This window comes from Plectropomus leopardus, chromosome 21, assembly GCF_026936395.1.
Source record: "Plectropomus leopardus strain MGB_pleo_1.0 chromosome 21, ASM2693639v1, whole genome shotgun sequence".
NCBI classification, from domain to species: Eukaryota; Metazoa; Chordata; class Actinopteri; order Perciformes; family Serranidae; genus Plectropomus; species Plectropomus leopardus.
Window position 1 is genome coordinate 4900688 of NC_142196.1, and position 15093 is coordinate 4915780.

The 15093-nt window shown below is 39.8% G+C and overlaps 1 protein-coding gene across 1 annotated transcript; it reads left to right on the plus strand.

Annotated features, from left to right (window-relative positions):
* Positions 1-235: 235 nt before the first annotated feature.
* On the plus strand, positions 236-5293 carry aoc1 (amine oxidase copper containing 1). Its single transcript, XM_042510479.2, has 5 exons — positions 236-376; positions 781-2319; positions 3266-3554; positions 4032-4164; positions 4792-5293. Exons 2-5 carry the CDS (start codon positions 783-785, stop codon positions 5059-5061), a joined length of 2229 nt encoding a protein of 742 aa, XP_042366413.1. The 5' UTR covers positions 236-376; positions 781-782; the 3' UTR covers positions 5062-5293.
* The last annotated feature ends 9800 nt before the right edge of the window (positions 5294-15093 follow it).

Sequence of the window (15093 nt, forward strand, 5' to 3'; positions counted from 1 at the left end):
CTCTCACTGCTTTTAAATCAGAGCTATAAAAAAACTTTTATTTTTTATTAAATCTAAATTTGCAGGATTTATTCATATCTTGCACTGCCTTGAGTTCATTTTTAATGCCTTTTGCAATATCTTATGTAAAGCAATTTAGATTGCCCTAAAGGTGCCAAACAAATAAACTTGCCTTGCCTCCTGAACCTGATATTTCATCATGTTTACAACCCACTGTTGACCAATCAGCCTCCGTCACTGCAAAGTAGGTGGTTAAATATAAGCAGCAGCCCACTGATTCATGTTTCCATAAGAACGATCTTAGATTGCTGAGGCAGGAGGATTGGACTGATCAACCTTGTTTTACAAACTGCTCGAAGCAGAAGGACAACTACAGGTACAGTAGCTTGCTCCGTTTCTTTTGTCATTATTCAGAGGTGCAAGAGTTTCTCAAGGAAGCATGGGAGCATGCAGTTTATTTCCTGAGTGTGCAGCAAAGACAGTGAAGGAAGATCTGAGAGAGGGACAGTGTTGACTGCAAATGTCAGAGGCTGATACATACCACTTGTGCTCCTGTGGAGAAGTAGAGGAGAGACTAATAAGTAAAAAGCAAAGAGAGCAAAGGGAACGAGCAACAATTGCTTATCCAGCTGTAAAGAGAAGAACAGGAAGAAAGAAAGATGGGCCAAGTGTTTCCTTGGAATTCTGCATGACAGGTTAACTGGGGTTATGATGCTTTAGGCTATACGATAGCTTGCTTCTTTACTAAATTCATGTTGTTTTTTTCTCACTATGTTACAGCCATGAGGCTTCTCTGTCTACTGCAGCTGGTCTGCTTGACTGTTTGTAGTGCTTCCAGATCAAGAGACTGGGCTCATCATGGTGCCCCAATGTTCGCCGATCTCACAGCGCGTGAGATGAAAGCTGTCAGGGCTTATCTGCATGGTATTCCAGAGATGGGGCTCACTGATGCTCGTAGCAAGACTCTGATGAAGAACAGCATCATGCTGATGGAACTCCATCTGCCAAGGAAGCATGAAGCCCTGAGAGCTCTGGACCGCGGGCAGGCCAAACCCCAACGTGAAGCTCGTGTGATCGTCCAGTTTGGGAACCAGACCAAACCCAACATCACTGAGTACATTGTCAGTCCTCTGCCATCCCCAAAGACCCACAGAGTTAAGACATTCAAGGGGGATAGGCCTATCCACTTTGAGGCGAGGCCCATTACTGCTGCAGAGTATGAGCATATAAATAATATGCTTGGGAAAATCGCAACAAAAGCTCACAAGCTCCTGTTTGAGACCACAGGAGGGTTTTCTTTTAATAACTGCTCTGACCGCTGCCTGACGTTCTCAGATGTAGGTCCCCGTGGGCTGGGTTCAGGTGAGAGGAGAACCTGGATCATATTACAGAAGTTTGTGGAGGGTTATTTCATCCACCCCATTGGGTTTGAGATACTGATCAATCACAAGGACCTGGATCCAGAAAAGTGGACAGTTGAGAAGGTCTGGTACAACAGCATGTACTTCGACAGTGTTGAGGAACTGGTAGAAAAATATGAATCAGGAGAGGTGGAGAAGTTGAAACTGCCCGATCATGACGACAATGACCACTACTCCACCTACATCCCCCGGGGTCACACCAACACACCCACTAATATCCATGGGCCAAAGCTTGTTGAGCCTCAGGGGCCTCGCTATCATGTTGATCGCAACTTTGTTGAATATGCCGGATGGTCTTTCGCCTACCGAGTCCGCTCAACAGCTGGAATTCAAATCTTTGACCTCCGTTTTAATGGAGAAAGGATTGCCTATGAGATCGGCCTCCAAGAAGCTATTGCCTTCTATTCTGGTGATACTCCTGCAGCCATGCAAACAAAGTACATCGATGCTGGCTGGGCAATGGGCAGCTCAACCTTCGAGCTGGCACCTGGAATTGACTGTCCAGAATTTGCCAGCTTTTTTGATCTATACCACTACTTTGACACAGACAAGCCTGTACGCCACCAAAATGCACTCTGTATTTTTGAGATGACCACTGCTATGCCTTTGAGAAGGCATTTCAACTCTGACTTCAAGGGCGGATACAACTTCTTTGGAGGGCTTGAAAACACTGTTCTGGTGTTGCGGACAGCCTCAACGGTCTATAACTATGATTACATCTGGGACTATGTTTTCTACCAGAATGGGGTGGCGGAGGTCAAGGTCAGCGCTACCGGATACATCCACTCCACTTTCTTCACACCTAACGGACTTAACTACGGTAACAGGGTGTACAACTATGTGCTGGGTAACCTCCACACACACCTCATCCATTATAAAGTGGATCTGGATATTGCTGGTAAGTACAGTTGTACAATTAGCACATTTTTTAAGATCAATTTTAAAGCAGCAACTCTTTATTGACAAAAAAAATAAAAATAAAATTCAAGATTTGTAAAAAACCCAGTCCACTATCCCATGAATTGCAGCCATATTGGATGATTGTGTACCTAACAATTTATGTCCGGTGTAACATGGACCAAGGTGGAAAGTAAGGGTATAATGTATCAGACTCAGATAGGAGACCAGAGTTTACGTCTTGTCATGCCCTATCATAACAACAATCGTTCCTCAAATACAAGAATTATAGTTTGTCAACCCCCTTAACCATGATATATTTGCCATAACAACAATCATTTCCCATATCATAGATGCCATGTGCAGATATTGTTGTGATCATAACTGAATCACTTTGGTGGTTAAACTAGTCCAGTGTTTTGAAGAATCCCCTAGTATGGATCTTCTTGTTTGGCCATAGAATTGAGAAAATAAACAAAAACATCATACAATATTTTACAGACAGTGGGTTACATATACACCCCCACTGTGGGTTTTTAAGGAAAAATGGTAACTTATCATTCCTTTTACACCAATTATCAAACCTTGTGTTTATTGTATTTTGAAGCTGTGAAGGCTGTAAAATTAGGTGAAAGAAAGGGCAGACAGAAACATTAACTTTGAGTCTTTTATTGATGCCAATCCAGATACAGCGGTCTTGACTTTACCCTGTCATAAAAATAGTCTTGGTTTAGCCTATTGAGCCCGCAAGACTGTTTTGTTTTTTTAAAATGTGTGATCAAGGCTTTCTGTGATCAAGGCTATGTGCCAAACAAAATTCACTAACATAAGCTGAGGAATGGAGACTTCTGACGTAAAAGTAAATTTACTGTACAGTGTCTCAATAGATCGTATATACCTTGACATCTAACCTTTCCTGACATCTCTTTGCATTCAATGTGACACAGGTCGGGAGAACAGCTTTGAGACGATAGATCTGAAATTCGTCAACTTCACAAACCCCTGGAGCCCAAAGAATTTCGTCGTCCAGTCCAAACTCCACAGGACAGAGCAGAAGACCGAGCGAGCTGCCGCTTTCCGCTTCGGCAAAAAGTTTCCACGTTATGTGCACTTTTACAACCCCAATGAGAAAAATAAGTGGGGACACCAGAAAGGTTATCGTATTCAGTTTAACTCACATGCCGACAGTGTGCTTCCAAGAGGCTGGAAAGAAGAAAATGGCATCAGCTGGTCGAGGTAATAAAATATTTTCCCTTATCTTGCTAAAAAAAATCTAAGATGTAGGGTAAAACATATGCCATGTTTTTATGGTTGCCACCATTCCATCCGTATTCTCCATCATCTTATACACATTTACACCAAATTTTGTCAAATTTATTCCCTGTACCTCACTGGAAAGAGCAGTCTGGGGAAAGATACAGCTTTGAAAATATTCCAAATATGGCGTAAACATAAACTGATACTGATTTTTTCTGTTTTTAGATTGCTAAAAACTAAACAATCGAGGCAACATTTACTCAATGCCCCATCAGGATTTTCTACTTACTGTAAAGAAACACTGTAATTAGCTCTATTTGGCAAAACTAGAATAACAAAGGCCTTCTTTTGCAATGACTACTTCACAGACTGCCTGTGGTGTTGTTACTATGTATGAATTCTTTATCTGTCAGGTGATATAAACAACTGACTGAACAGGAAACTTTCTTTTTGCAGGTATCCTCTGGCTGTGACCCGTCATAAAGATAGTGAAGCCACGAGCAGCAGCATTTACACCCAGAATGATCCCTGGGAGCCCACTGTGTCCTTTGAGGACTACATCCGCAATAATGAAGACATAGTCAACCAGGTACAGTGTTGGAAATTCTGTCTACAATGCACAACAGAATTTTTTTCCAAAATGTTGAACTTTTCCACTGAAAAATTCAACACACCCTGTTTCAATTTTTTAATGAGATTATTTCACACTATGATTTTTTTCCAAACACAGGAATGCTAATGAATGCTGTTAACAAGTACAGATAACTTGAAAATCAGTAAAATAAAGAACCTCAAGTATCTTACCATATCATCCTATGATCACCACTAACCTTGGTAGCATTTTCGTGAATAATTCGGCTCTGTTATGAGATTTGGAGGGGTTAGTAATGATTAACAAACAAAAGATATGCATAGTCCCTTTTTAACTTGTGCAAGGCGTCACAGTTCACTAATGGACAGCATCCTTTGTGATGTTTCAAATGGATTCTCAGAAATGTGGTTTACATTTCGGGGGTGGGGGTGTTTTTCTGTGAGATTACGTCACCAGACTAAGTTTGCTTTTCCTTGGAGAATCTGTTCAGTTCTGGTCACTCACCATCACGGTGACTCACGAATGCTGACATTTTCTCCTGTTTGCACTTTTAAGTAGATAAAACCACCTCTAATGTGTCCTATTCTAAAAGTTCTAATGTAATGTTTGCCCTCCTGTGTGCAGGACCTGGTAGCCTGGGTGACAGTGGGCTTCCTGCATGTGCCTCACTCAGAAGACATCCCCAACACGGCAACACCTGGCAACGCAGTCGGCTTCTTCCTCCGACCTTTCAACTTTTTTGACGAAGACCCTTCGTTGGCATCCAGAAGCACTATCATTATCCGGCCTGGACAGGACGGCAAGCCCAAGGTCCAGAGATGGACGCCTGAGGTCATAGGTCACTGTGTGACAGACAAGCCATTCCACTACAATGGCAGCTATGTTGGAGTCTAATTGTGTGTTTTTGGGTTTCCCCAAAAGTATTTTTGCTCATATATCATATTAAGTAAATTGCACAATGAGTATTTAATATTAATAACAATCACTTGTAGTACATATGGTCAGATTTATCACATGTAATATCTTCTAATGAGAATTGTTTGCAATATTTACATTTCTGAAAGAAACCCAAATTATGTAATTATAAAATTTAAATAAAATAATGAACATTGAAAAAATGAGAAAACTGATTAATTGATTTGTTTTCATAAATGAGCCTGTCATAGCTGGTCATATATATCATTCAGCTGCAGACTCTACACATTGCTCTAACATTTTGACCAGCATGAATTGCATGCATTTCTCCACCTCACCATGGATACATAACCCAGATCAGATATGTTATTTTAAAACTTATTTCTTTCAAAAACATAGGAAGAAGGTAATGAGCAGCAACATGACCCAAAAATTAACAACAAATAAGTAAAAAGACTGAAGAAGTGCTTAATTTTTAACTTTTCAAGACATTTTCTCAAGTGTTTTTTTTTATCTATTTTTTTCGCAGTTTTTAGGATATTTCTTTTCAAGTTTCTTGTTGTTTTTTTGCTACGTTTTTGTAAGAAATCGAACCAATTTACCTGAGTTAAAATGTTTAAATATGTGTGAAAGGTGTTTGAAAGCAGAAGAAGCAAAGTGCTGTCGCTCTAGGTTTCAAAGGGTTGAATCTTAATCTTAAAGATACCACTACATTAAATCAAACCACACATGTAACCTGGCAGGGGGAGGGGAGGCAGAGTGGGGCCTTGGGAGCTCCTCTAATCCCGTGTTGGGTTTCCATGGCTGAGGTTTAGCAGCAGCGAGCATCCAGGATGCAGGATGCTCTGCATCCGCCCTGCTTGTGGTAAACTTCTGTCCCTCAGCATGCTGCGCTCGGCCCCATGGTGGGAATGTTTTTCCTGGAAAGACAACAGGCCTTACAGAGCAAACAGCCTGACTCCGGATCCTTCCCCGCAAACAGTCCAGGATACCACCTCGCTGCCCCATCGCCCCTGGAAACCTAACTTTACATACAATGTACAGAATATCAATAACAGCACACGGAGCTGCTTTGTCTGCTGCTTGTTTCACGCATTCCTAACATAGCAAATTCACTTTACAGTTCTCAGCCTAAAGGTAAAAAAGCCAAATAAATCCCAATGTTTTCATCATAGGTTTTTGAAACTTTTCTGCATATATTTTCTGTAATAAACACATAAGCCAGAAAACATAATATAGGCCAACTGCTGAAAAGAAAGTGGATTTTGCATTGGCAATGTTGGTTTGTTTGATGGGTAAATAATGAGTGTTTTTGGAGTAGAGGAAAAGGAATCCAGCCAGCAACTGTTGTCAGGATTTTCCCAGTCTAAAAGCCCTTTTTATAAGTGTGTGCTGATGTTTTACAGTGTGCACGGTAAAAGAGGGATAGTATGAGAGCTATGCACGCATGACTGAATGGACAGCGTCAATGAAGAGGACAAAAAAAACAATGTGAATTGGGTAACAAGCATTCCTATAGCTATTCCCATGGCGATGACGGGTCTGACGTCACATCAGACAAACTATAGGAACACACAGTGTATCATTTCCAACCTGCCACGAGTTTGTTCTGCTTGTACAAAAACATTCAAACAACAATACGAAATTTTATTTCGCTCATGCCCATAAATCATTAATTTGGTTCTCGTAATCTTTCTGTAGCTTTCTGGGCAGTTTGAAATGGATGAGAAATACGGTTATAAGTACCCAAAATATAAAACTGAATACTTTCAGTACATATGAGTTTTACAATATAGCACAACACTCACACACATTCAGCAAGTGTCAGTCAGACAGTGGAACACAAATTAGACATTGAGATGTAAAGATACCAATAAATAAACCAGAGCACGAAAGGCAATCTGCCATGAACATAATGTCACAAACATTATTTTTCTGTTTTTTTTTTTCATTACTATGACTTATGTTTCTAGTGTAAAGGGTAAGAAGCTATTACACAAGAAGCCTGTGATCTTAAATGGTAATGTGCTGCCACCTAGTGGTTTCTTGAGTAACTGTTTGGTCTCAATCATCAGTTGGTGTGTAGTATCCATCACTCTAGTTGAGGCAGACATATGGCAGAAATGTACAAAGCATTTTTTACTTATTTTTCAAACTTAAACTACAAATTCCAAGGCACACTGTTTAGTAAAAGTTAAAAAGCCTTTAATAAATGGGCTTGACACCAGGGCAGGGAATGTAAAAACAAGTGGCAGCTCACAGATATACCACGGCTGATGTCAGGTGCGAGGAAATCAGAGAAGCACTAGATGATTTTCACAGGGGCAATCAATGGAGTGAGTGAGCACACACTCAGGTCAACTCCAACAAAGCACCGGTATACTCAAAAGCAGCTGGTCTTGAGCATGTCCTCTGTGTAGCGGTATCTGACACCGAGGGCCACTAACCAATTAAATTTGACGTGTTGGGACTGAGACCTGGTGTACCATGCAAGAGGGGTCGAATGAAAAACACAATCAAGTTGCATCAAGTTACACTTTCTGTTAACCCTTTGAAACCTGGATTGACATCACTTTTTTTGTGCTGCGTTGAGATGCCTGTACAAGTATTCAAACCTTTGAACATCTTCTTTTCAAATCATGGGGAAAAGGCAACAAGCAACTTGGCAAGAAATGTTCTGAAAAATTAGTAGATTTGTAAAATTATCTAATAAAAGCTAGGGAAAGCATCCAAGAAAACTATATTTATAATTATCATAATTATATATTTGAAAATATTTCACTGATTTCTTTTATTATTATTAAGTCCTTTTTTCGGGTAATTTTCTGGGGGGTTTTTTTGGGGGGGGGGGTGCCTTTTTTGATAATTCTTTAGATGATTTTCTTTTTTTTTTTGCAAATGTTTGGGTGATTTCTCCTAGAGTAAATTGTGTTCGCTCAGGATTCTAAGGGTTAAACTTTGCTACATTTGAATGGGAATCTGGATGAATTTATTTAAAACATTCTTTTTTTAAATATTTAGCAATATATTGCTGTTGTTATTTTAATGTTCAGACCAAATTTGGAGGGTTTCTCGTTGCATCTCATTAGTGTAAATGCTCACACACACCCTGTGAAGGTTATAGTCTTCAAAGCATTTTGCTGCAGCCTGAGGACCACAGTAACCATGTCTGGATATAAGGGAGCAAACCTCTCACACATAGCCTGTTGATTTAGCATCCTTCCTTCCTTTCTTTGCTTTAATCATCCATCTGCTATCATCAAAAGATGATTAACCCCCATTCATTTAAGCCATTGTGTGAATCCACACGGTGTGACTTGGTTATGGAAATGTCACATATGATTGAATGATGTAATAGTTCAACACTACATCCTGTTTGAGATCCTCTAAGTCCCGGCTATGAATATCATGTGATAATGACTCAGAAAAACAGCAGAGAATTTCCAGTGGTGTAAAATAGAACAGTGTGACAGTAAACACATTTGCACTGAGGGAATGTATTACTGGGCCAGATATCCAGCAGCTGAGGCAAGCTTGAGCCTGTGTTTCCTGCTTCACATATCACATCCTTTTTCCACACACGTCATTATATTGCAAAAAAATATTGTCACATTGGGTTAAGCTTAAATACACTGACTCTGAATCCAGCACTTTTTATTCTGGCATAATTACTGACATTATATCAGATAATAATTTTATCTATTTTTTAAAGCTGCACTAATTAAAATGTTTAAATGAATAATGGAACAAAAACCAAAAAATTATCAATCGCTTCTGCAGTTCCCTGAAGCTCAAACAAGCATTAAGATCATAGGTAAACCACCAAAAATCATGCAAAAACTTACCTTAAACAAGCTGGTCAACCAGCTTAACCATTTTAAACTGGTCAAGCTGTTTTTGTCAGCACCGAATAAACTAGTAGTTCTGCTACTATGATTTCTACTACCACTGCTACTAGTAGCAGTATTAATACAACTATTTCTACACTACTCCTACTACTACCAGTAGTACTACAACTACTTCTAGTACTGCTACTACTATTACTTCTAGTAGTAGTACGACGCCAACTACCCCTGTTATTACTATGACTACTGTTACTCCTACCATTACAGCTACTACTAGTAGTTGTGTTAGAACTACTTCTTCTATAAATACCACAACTTCTAATACTACTACCACTACTGCCACTACTACTGCTAGTGCTTCTAATGCCACTATTACTACTCCTACTATTACTACTCCTAGAAGTAAGAAAATTACTGCCACTTCTTCTAGTAGCACTACAACAACAGCAACTACTACTACTGCTACTAATGCTTCTAGTATCACTTTTCTGTACATTTTTGATCGACTACAACCTTTGTCACCTTTTTACCATTTATTTCAAAGCACATATGCACAAGCACACGATGCAGACAAGGGTGTCATTTTGTTTCAATAATGAGGGTGGACATAGTGTATATTAAATTTGTTTTTTTGGGGTCCTCCCCCAGGATTCTTTGTGTATCAAACTTAATTTCCTGTAGTCTTGTGAAGTTTTTTGGCATCAATTTACTTTGGAAATCTATTTATTTATTTAAAGGAAGACACAAAGTTGAGGCAGTATGACAGTTTAGAATGAAATGGAAAATAATGCAGTAAGACTAAAGCATTCTGTAAAATACTTATTATAGGCTACAGTAGATCAACTTTTCTCGTTTTATGTTGTCTCTGCTAACACACAACTTGGATGGCGCTGATCCATGTGCACTTTGTATTTAAACAACACAATGAAAAAATCAATTTTATAATTACCTGCGAAGTACAGAAAAATAAAATCTATGAAAATGTATTTTGTTCAGCTCTGACCGTCACTTTACGTCGGATCCTTATTGATCCTGCTGTCGATGTAAATTGGTCTAATTAATGAAGTTACCGGTGCTGCGCCACGTGCGTAAAATACGCACAGCGCTTCTGTCAATTCGGAGACGCACATATCGATCCAGCGTCAAAAATTCAACAAACACAAAAAGAAGAATGAAATAAATACACACAATTTCAGTGAACCAACACGCTCAATGATGGAACAACTTAACAATTACAGAAGCTGCCTAAATACATTAAAATTGAAATCTGATGCGCAAATTCTAAGTGTTTTGGAGCAAAGGAAAAGAGACCAACCTTAACAGTTAGATTACGGCAACTCTGACATCGGTAAAACCGAACATATTTTATGTACAGTTTGTGATAAAACAGGTTCATATGAGGCTGCAGTTGGCCCATATCTCTCAAATATTTACAAAAACAAAAACAAATCCCACAATTAATCCTCGGTGTTCATCAGACTGAAAGCAAACCTCCTTCAGAGCGAGGATGCAGTCAGGTGAGCAGGCCACATTTCTACATTAGTTCTTTATGGACCTGATCTGAGGTGTTTTGCAAGTTAATTAAATAAAACTTTATATCACAGAGGTGACTGACGCACGTGCACACAGTGCGCCTTGACGTGGAGGATTCAATGGTTGTTAAGTTCGGTGCATCTTTATTTCAAACCAAAACAACCATCAGATTATTCCAGAAAAAGTTTCAACTTTCTCAAAAACAGCTTTCACTCGACGATTTCTCCTGAGAAATTGCATCCTGAGAGGTCTAAAGACTCCCAGAAAGTCACTGAAAGCCACTCAACTCACTTCCATGATGGAAACTGTAAGATTCAAACATTCTGACCGTCTTTTTATGTGTTTAATCGTCGATTAAAACATTGCTAACAGGCTAATTTTCTAACAACAGCCACCTAATAGCCTAGTAATATAAAAAAAGTTGAAATCAAAATATCAAATTTCTTGATTTGCATGAAAATATGACATTTCTTTTAATTGCAATTTCAAAAACCTGAATTTAAATATATATTCTTCAATTTTTAAAAATTCAGATCCACAATTTAATGTATTAGATTTTTTTTTTCTTTTTTTTTAAATGTACAGATTTTTTTTAACTTTTTGGATCTGAATTTCAGCAATCAATTTGGGCAACTTTTTCTTTTTAATCTCAAACTTTATGGATCTAAATTTGTGAACACTGACAAAAATATATATTTAAATTCAGCTTTTGAAATTGCAAATCAAGTAATGTTATATTTCAATTTCAAAGAGGTAAAGTCAGATTTTAAAAAATTAAGATACATGTTTTTCAAAGTAAAATATTGCAATGCTCTGAATTCAGTAGCGTTTGAATTTCAATATTAAGTATTAAAGTGTTAAAATAGCCTTCTTCTCTTAAGTTTCTTTCATACACTTCCCCCACTCCCATTGTCACATAGTATGCATAATATATGCTACTGAAGTGAAAATGAATACTCATCTTATATTAATATTTATAAATTGCGGGGAGATAAATATAGGCTTCAATAAGAAAATAACATAAACAATGAAAATGGCTGCTTTTAAAATTAAAATTCAGACAGTTTCAAACACAGACGTATATACACAGGCGACACATTTCCTGTGTTGGTCAACATCAGTGTGTCCATTATATTCGATGTGGCAGGTCTGCCCTGTAAACAAATACAAGTAGATGTAAAAACTGTTGGTTTTCTGAATAAAAAGCACTGACATTTACATTTGACTAATTCTGATGGATAGTTTTTATATTTAATATTTCAATTCATTCAAGTACAAATAATGACAACCATTGAGACGAAAGAGGAACCAAGTCCGCAGATCAAATTAAGACACTGCAACTGGCAGTGAGTCTGCTTTCTTTTTTTTAGCAGTGAAGTTATATACTACAGAAAATTATAGACTCTTATTTTATTGTATACAATAACATTTAATGGTAAACAAATGTAAACTGGCAGTAGGCTACTATTATAAATACGCACAATATATTATGCAAGTCAGTTGTCAATATTTTGTTTGATATCATATGAGGACTGTGTTTTATTACTGTGTTTTTTTATTGTTTTGTCATAAGACTTGATTTGCAAGACAGCAGATGTCTGCTGTCTTGCAAATCAAGTTAAATAACAAAAAAGAACAACACATGGTCCTCATACATCTAAATGATTGTCATTATTAGAACTTCAATGAATATAAATCATTGAATATAAAAATGATTACTCAAAATCGGTTAAATGCAAACATTAGTGCTTTTTATTCAGAAAACCCACAGTTTTTACCTCTACTTGTATTTGTTTACAGGGCAGACATTCCAACTACCAATATGGCAGACGCGCTGACATATCACAGCAACGGGCCAGCACAGTCAGTGCAGTGTCTATGCATATATGTCTATGGTTCTTATTGATAATAATAATTTCATGTTTTCATGTATCTCAGTTTATCTACAAAGTGATATTGTGAATTTTTAGGCATGAGCACAACTTTGAAACAATTTTTTTTTTTACATTTTTTTGCTCCGATGCTCTTGTTACAGCAGCATATATGTGGTCAGATAATGTTTCAGCATAGAAAAACAGGCTAGCATGAGCCTTTCATGGGGAAATCGTAAGGAACAGAAAACTACATGTGTTTAAAGGACTAACAGGCCTATGTGCTCATTAAGAGACTTTTTTTTTTCAGATAATTGTGACTTGAAATTTTTATCATTTAGTGCCGTTTGTTGCATTTACACTGTAAAAATGAATACCTAGTAAAATTTTAAAGATTGTATAGTGTACTGTACATGAAGTGTCATTCTGACATGAGCGTGTTTTACAGTCGTTTGCTGTGCCGGTCTTCCTGCGAGACCACGACTACTGCAGAGTGTCTGCACGCAGGTCCGAGAGACCAAGGGTGCCTGCTGCCCGCAGACCGTGTCCATGCTGCTGCGGCGACCAGGTAAGACATCTGACTTTCATATTTTGGATAGAAAAAAATGTTTATGTCCTACACTGTACTGCTCTGACTTGTTCACACGGGCACCGAAAAAATAAACAACAAATTCAGCAATTCTCACGCACTGCTTTTGCGTCCAGTGTGAACCTGACATAAGAGTATATAAGTATGTTGTTAAATAACATGTTCATTGAAGTCTGACATCCTCTCGTGTGTTTTTGACCTTCCCAGGTGCGGACTTCTAAACCGAAGCACCAGCTGTTTGCTTCTGCTGTCCCCCCTCCCCAGAAGAGGAAGCGGACCATTGCGGCTCGTCCTTCCAAGTCTTCTGAGACTTCTGAGGTGGTCAGTTCAGTGTCCACTCCTGAGCCCTCCACCTCAGCTGGTGACTTTGCCTCTCTTTTGAATTTGATCCCTAGGCCTTCTGCCACCATCCCGCCTGAGGACCTGCCAGCGTGCTCTGATGTGGCCCCCAGCCCCCAGCCCTCCACTGCTGCGCCGCCTGATGACGCCCCTCTGATGATCCACAACCGGTCCGTTGAGGAGTACCAGAGGATCTACCATGAAGTAGTGGATGACATGCTGAGGTAGGCTGTCAAAATCACGACTTTGTCAATCAGATCATCTCCTTCAATAATTATTACTTACTAACTTTTAAATCACGTATAGTTTTTACTTAATTTGTGTTTCTTTTGCTCCTCTCAGGTACAAGAATGGCCAGCTGCGCCCATACAGTCTGGTGTTGGGTCGTTGCATCAAGCAGCAGCTGTGGGATCGTCTGGAGCGTCCAACGTTCACTGAATCAGTCAGTGAGGACGGACTGGTTCATGTGAACGTGTCATATGGGGCTGGGGTCCACCCTCCCCTGTATGACATGGACATTTCACGTGAACCAAAGCCCCGGACTCCACCTCAGAAAAGAGCTAAGAAATAAATATTTCTTATTTAAGCTCAAATATTTAAATATGTAAATAGTAGTCGTGTTAAGTTCCCATAAGCATTATGGGTTAGCATTATAAGTTTTAAGTTAAGAATTATAGTGTTAAGTTAAGTACAGTAGTGTTAAGTTAATAGTCTTAAGTATTGTAGTTTTAAGTTAAGTGTTAGCTGTATGCTGCAAGACATACACCTCTCCACCTTTGTCATTCTGCTGCAGAATCAACCTTTTCAAAGCCATCTAAAGCCTCCACTATCTGCAAGTTGCCACCGAGCCTGATCATCCGCCTGCGGTCTCTACTCTCCTGCTCCAACCTGCACAAAAGCCTCTAACAGCCACCTTTAATTTTAAACTCTGCCACCTACAGCCTCTGCCAGCAACCTGCAGCAACCGCCTCCACCTGCAGATTCTGGCAGACAGCTGCCACCAGACCTCCACCTACAACCTCCAAAGTGTCCTGCTGCACCAGAAACCAAGAGCCTCTCACAGTCACCTTAATTTTTTTAATTGTGCTATCTTTAAATGTCCACTTACAGCCTCTGCCAGCAACCTGCAGCTGCCGCCTCCACCTGCAGATTCTGGCAGACAGCTTTGGCCACACCTCTACCCACAGCCTCTGCTGGCAACATGCAGCTGCCACTTCCACCTGCAAATTCTGACAGATAGCTCCACCTAAACCTCCACCCACAGCCTCTGCCAGCCACCTTCAGTTGTCGCCTCCACCTTCTGATTCTGGCAGACTGCTGCAACCAAAACTCCTCCTACAGCCTCTGCCAGCAACCTGCAGCTGCCGCCTCCACCTGCAGATTCTGGCAGACAGCTTTGGCCACACCTCTACCCACAGCCTCTGCTGGCAACATGCAGCTGCCACTTCCACCTGCAAATTCTGACAGATAGCTCCACCTAAACCTCCACCCACAGCCTCTGCCAGCAACCTTCAGTTGTCGCCTCCACCTTCCGATTCTGGCAGACTGCTGCAACCAAAACTCCTCCTACAGCCTCTGCCAGCAACCTGCATCTACCACCTCCACCTGCAGATTCGGGCAGACAGCTCCAACTAAGCCTCCACCCACAGCCTCTGCCAGCAACCTGCAGCTGCTGCCTCCACCTGCAGATTCTGGCAGACAGCTGCCACCAGACCTCCATCTACAACCTCCATAGTGTCTTGCTCCACAAAAAACCAAGAGCCTCTCACAGCCACCATATTTTTTTTTTAAATTGTGCCATCTTTAAATCTCCACTTACAGCCTCTGCCAGCAA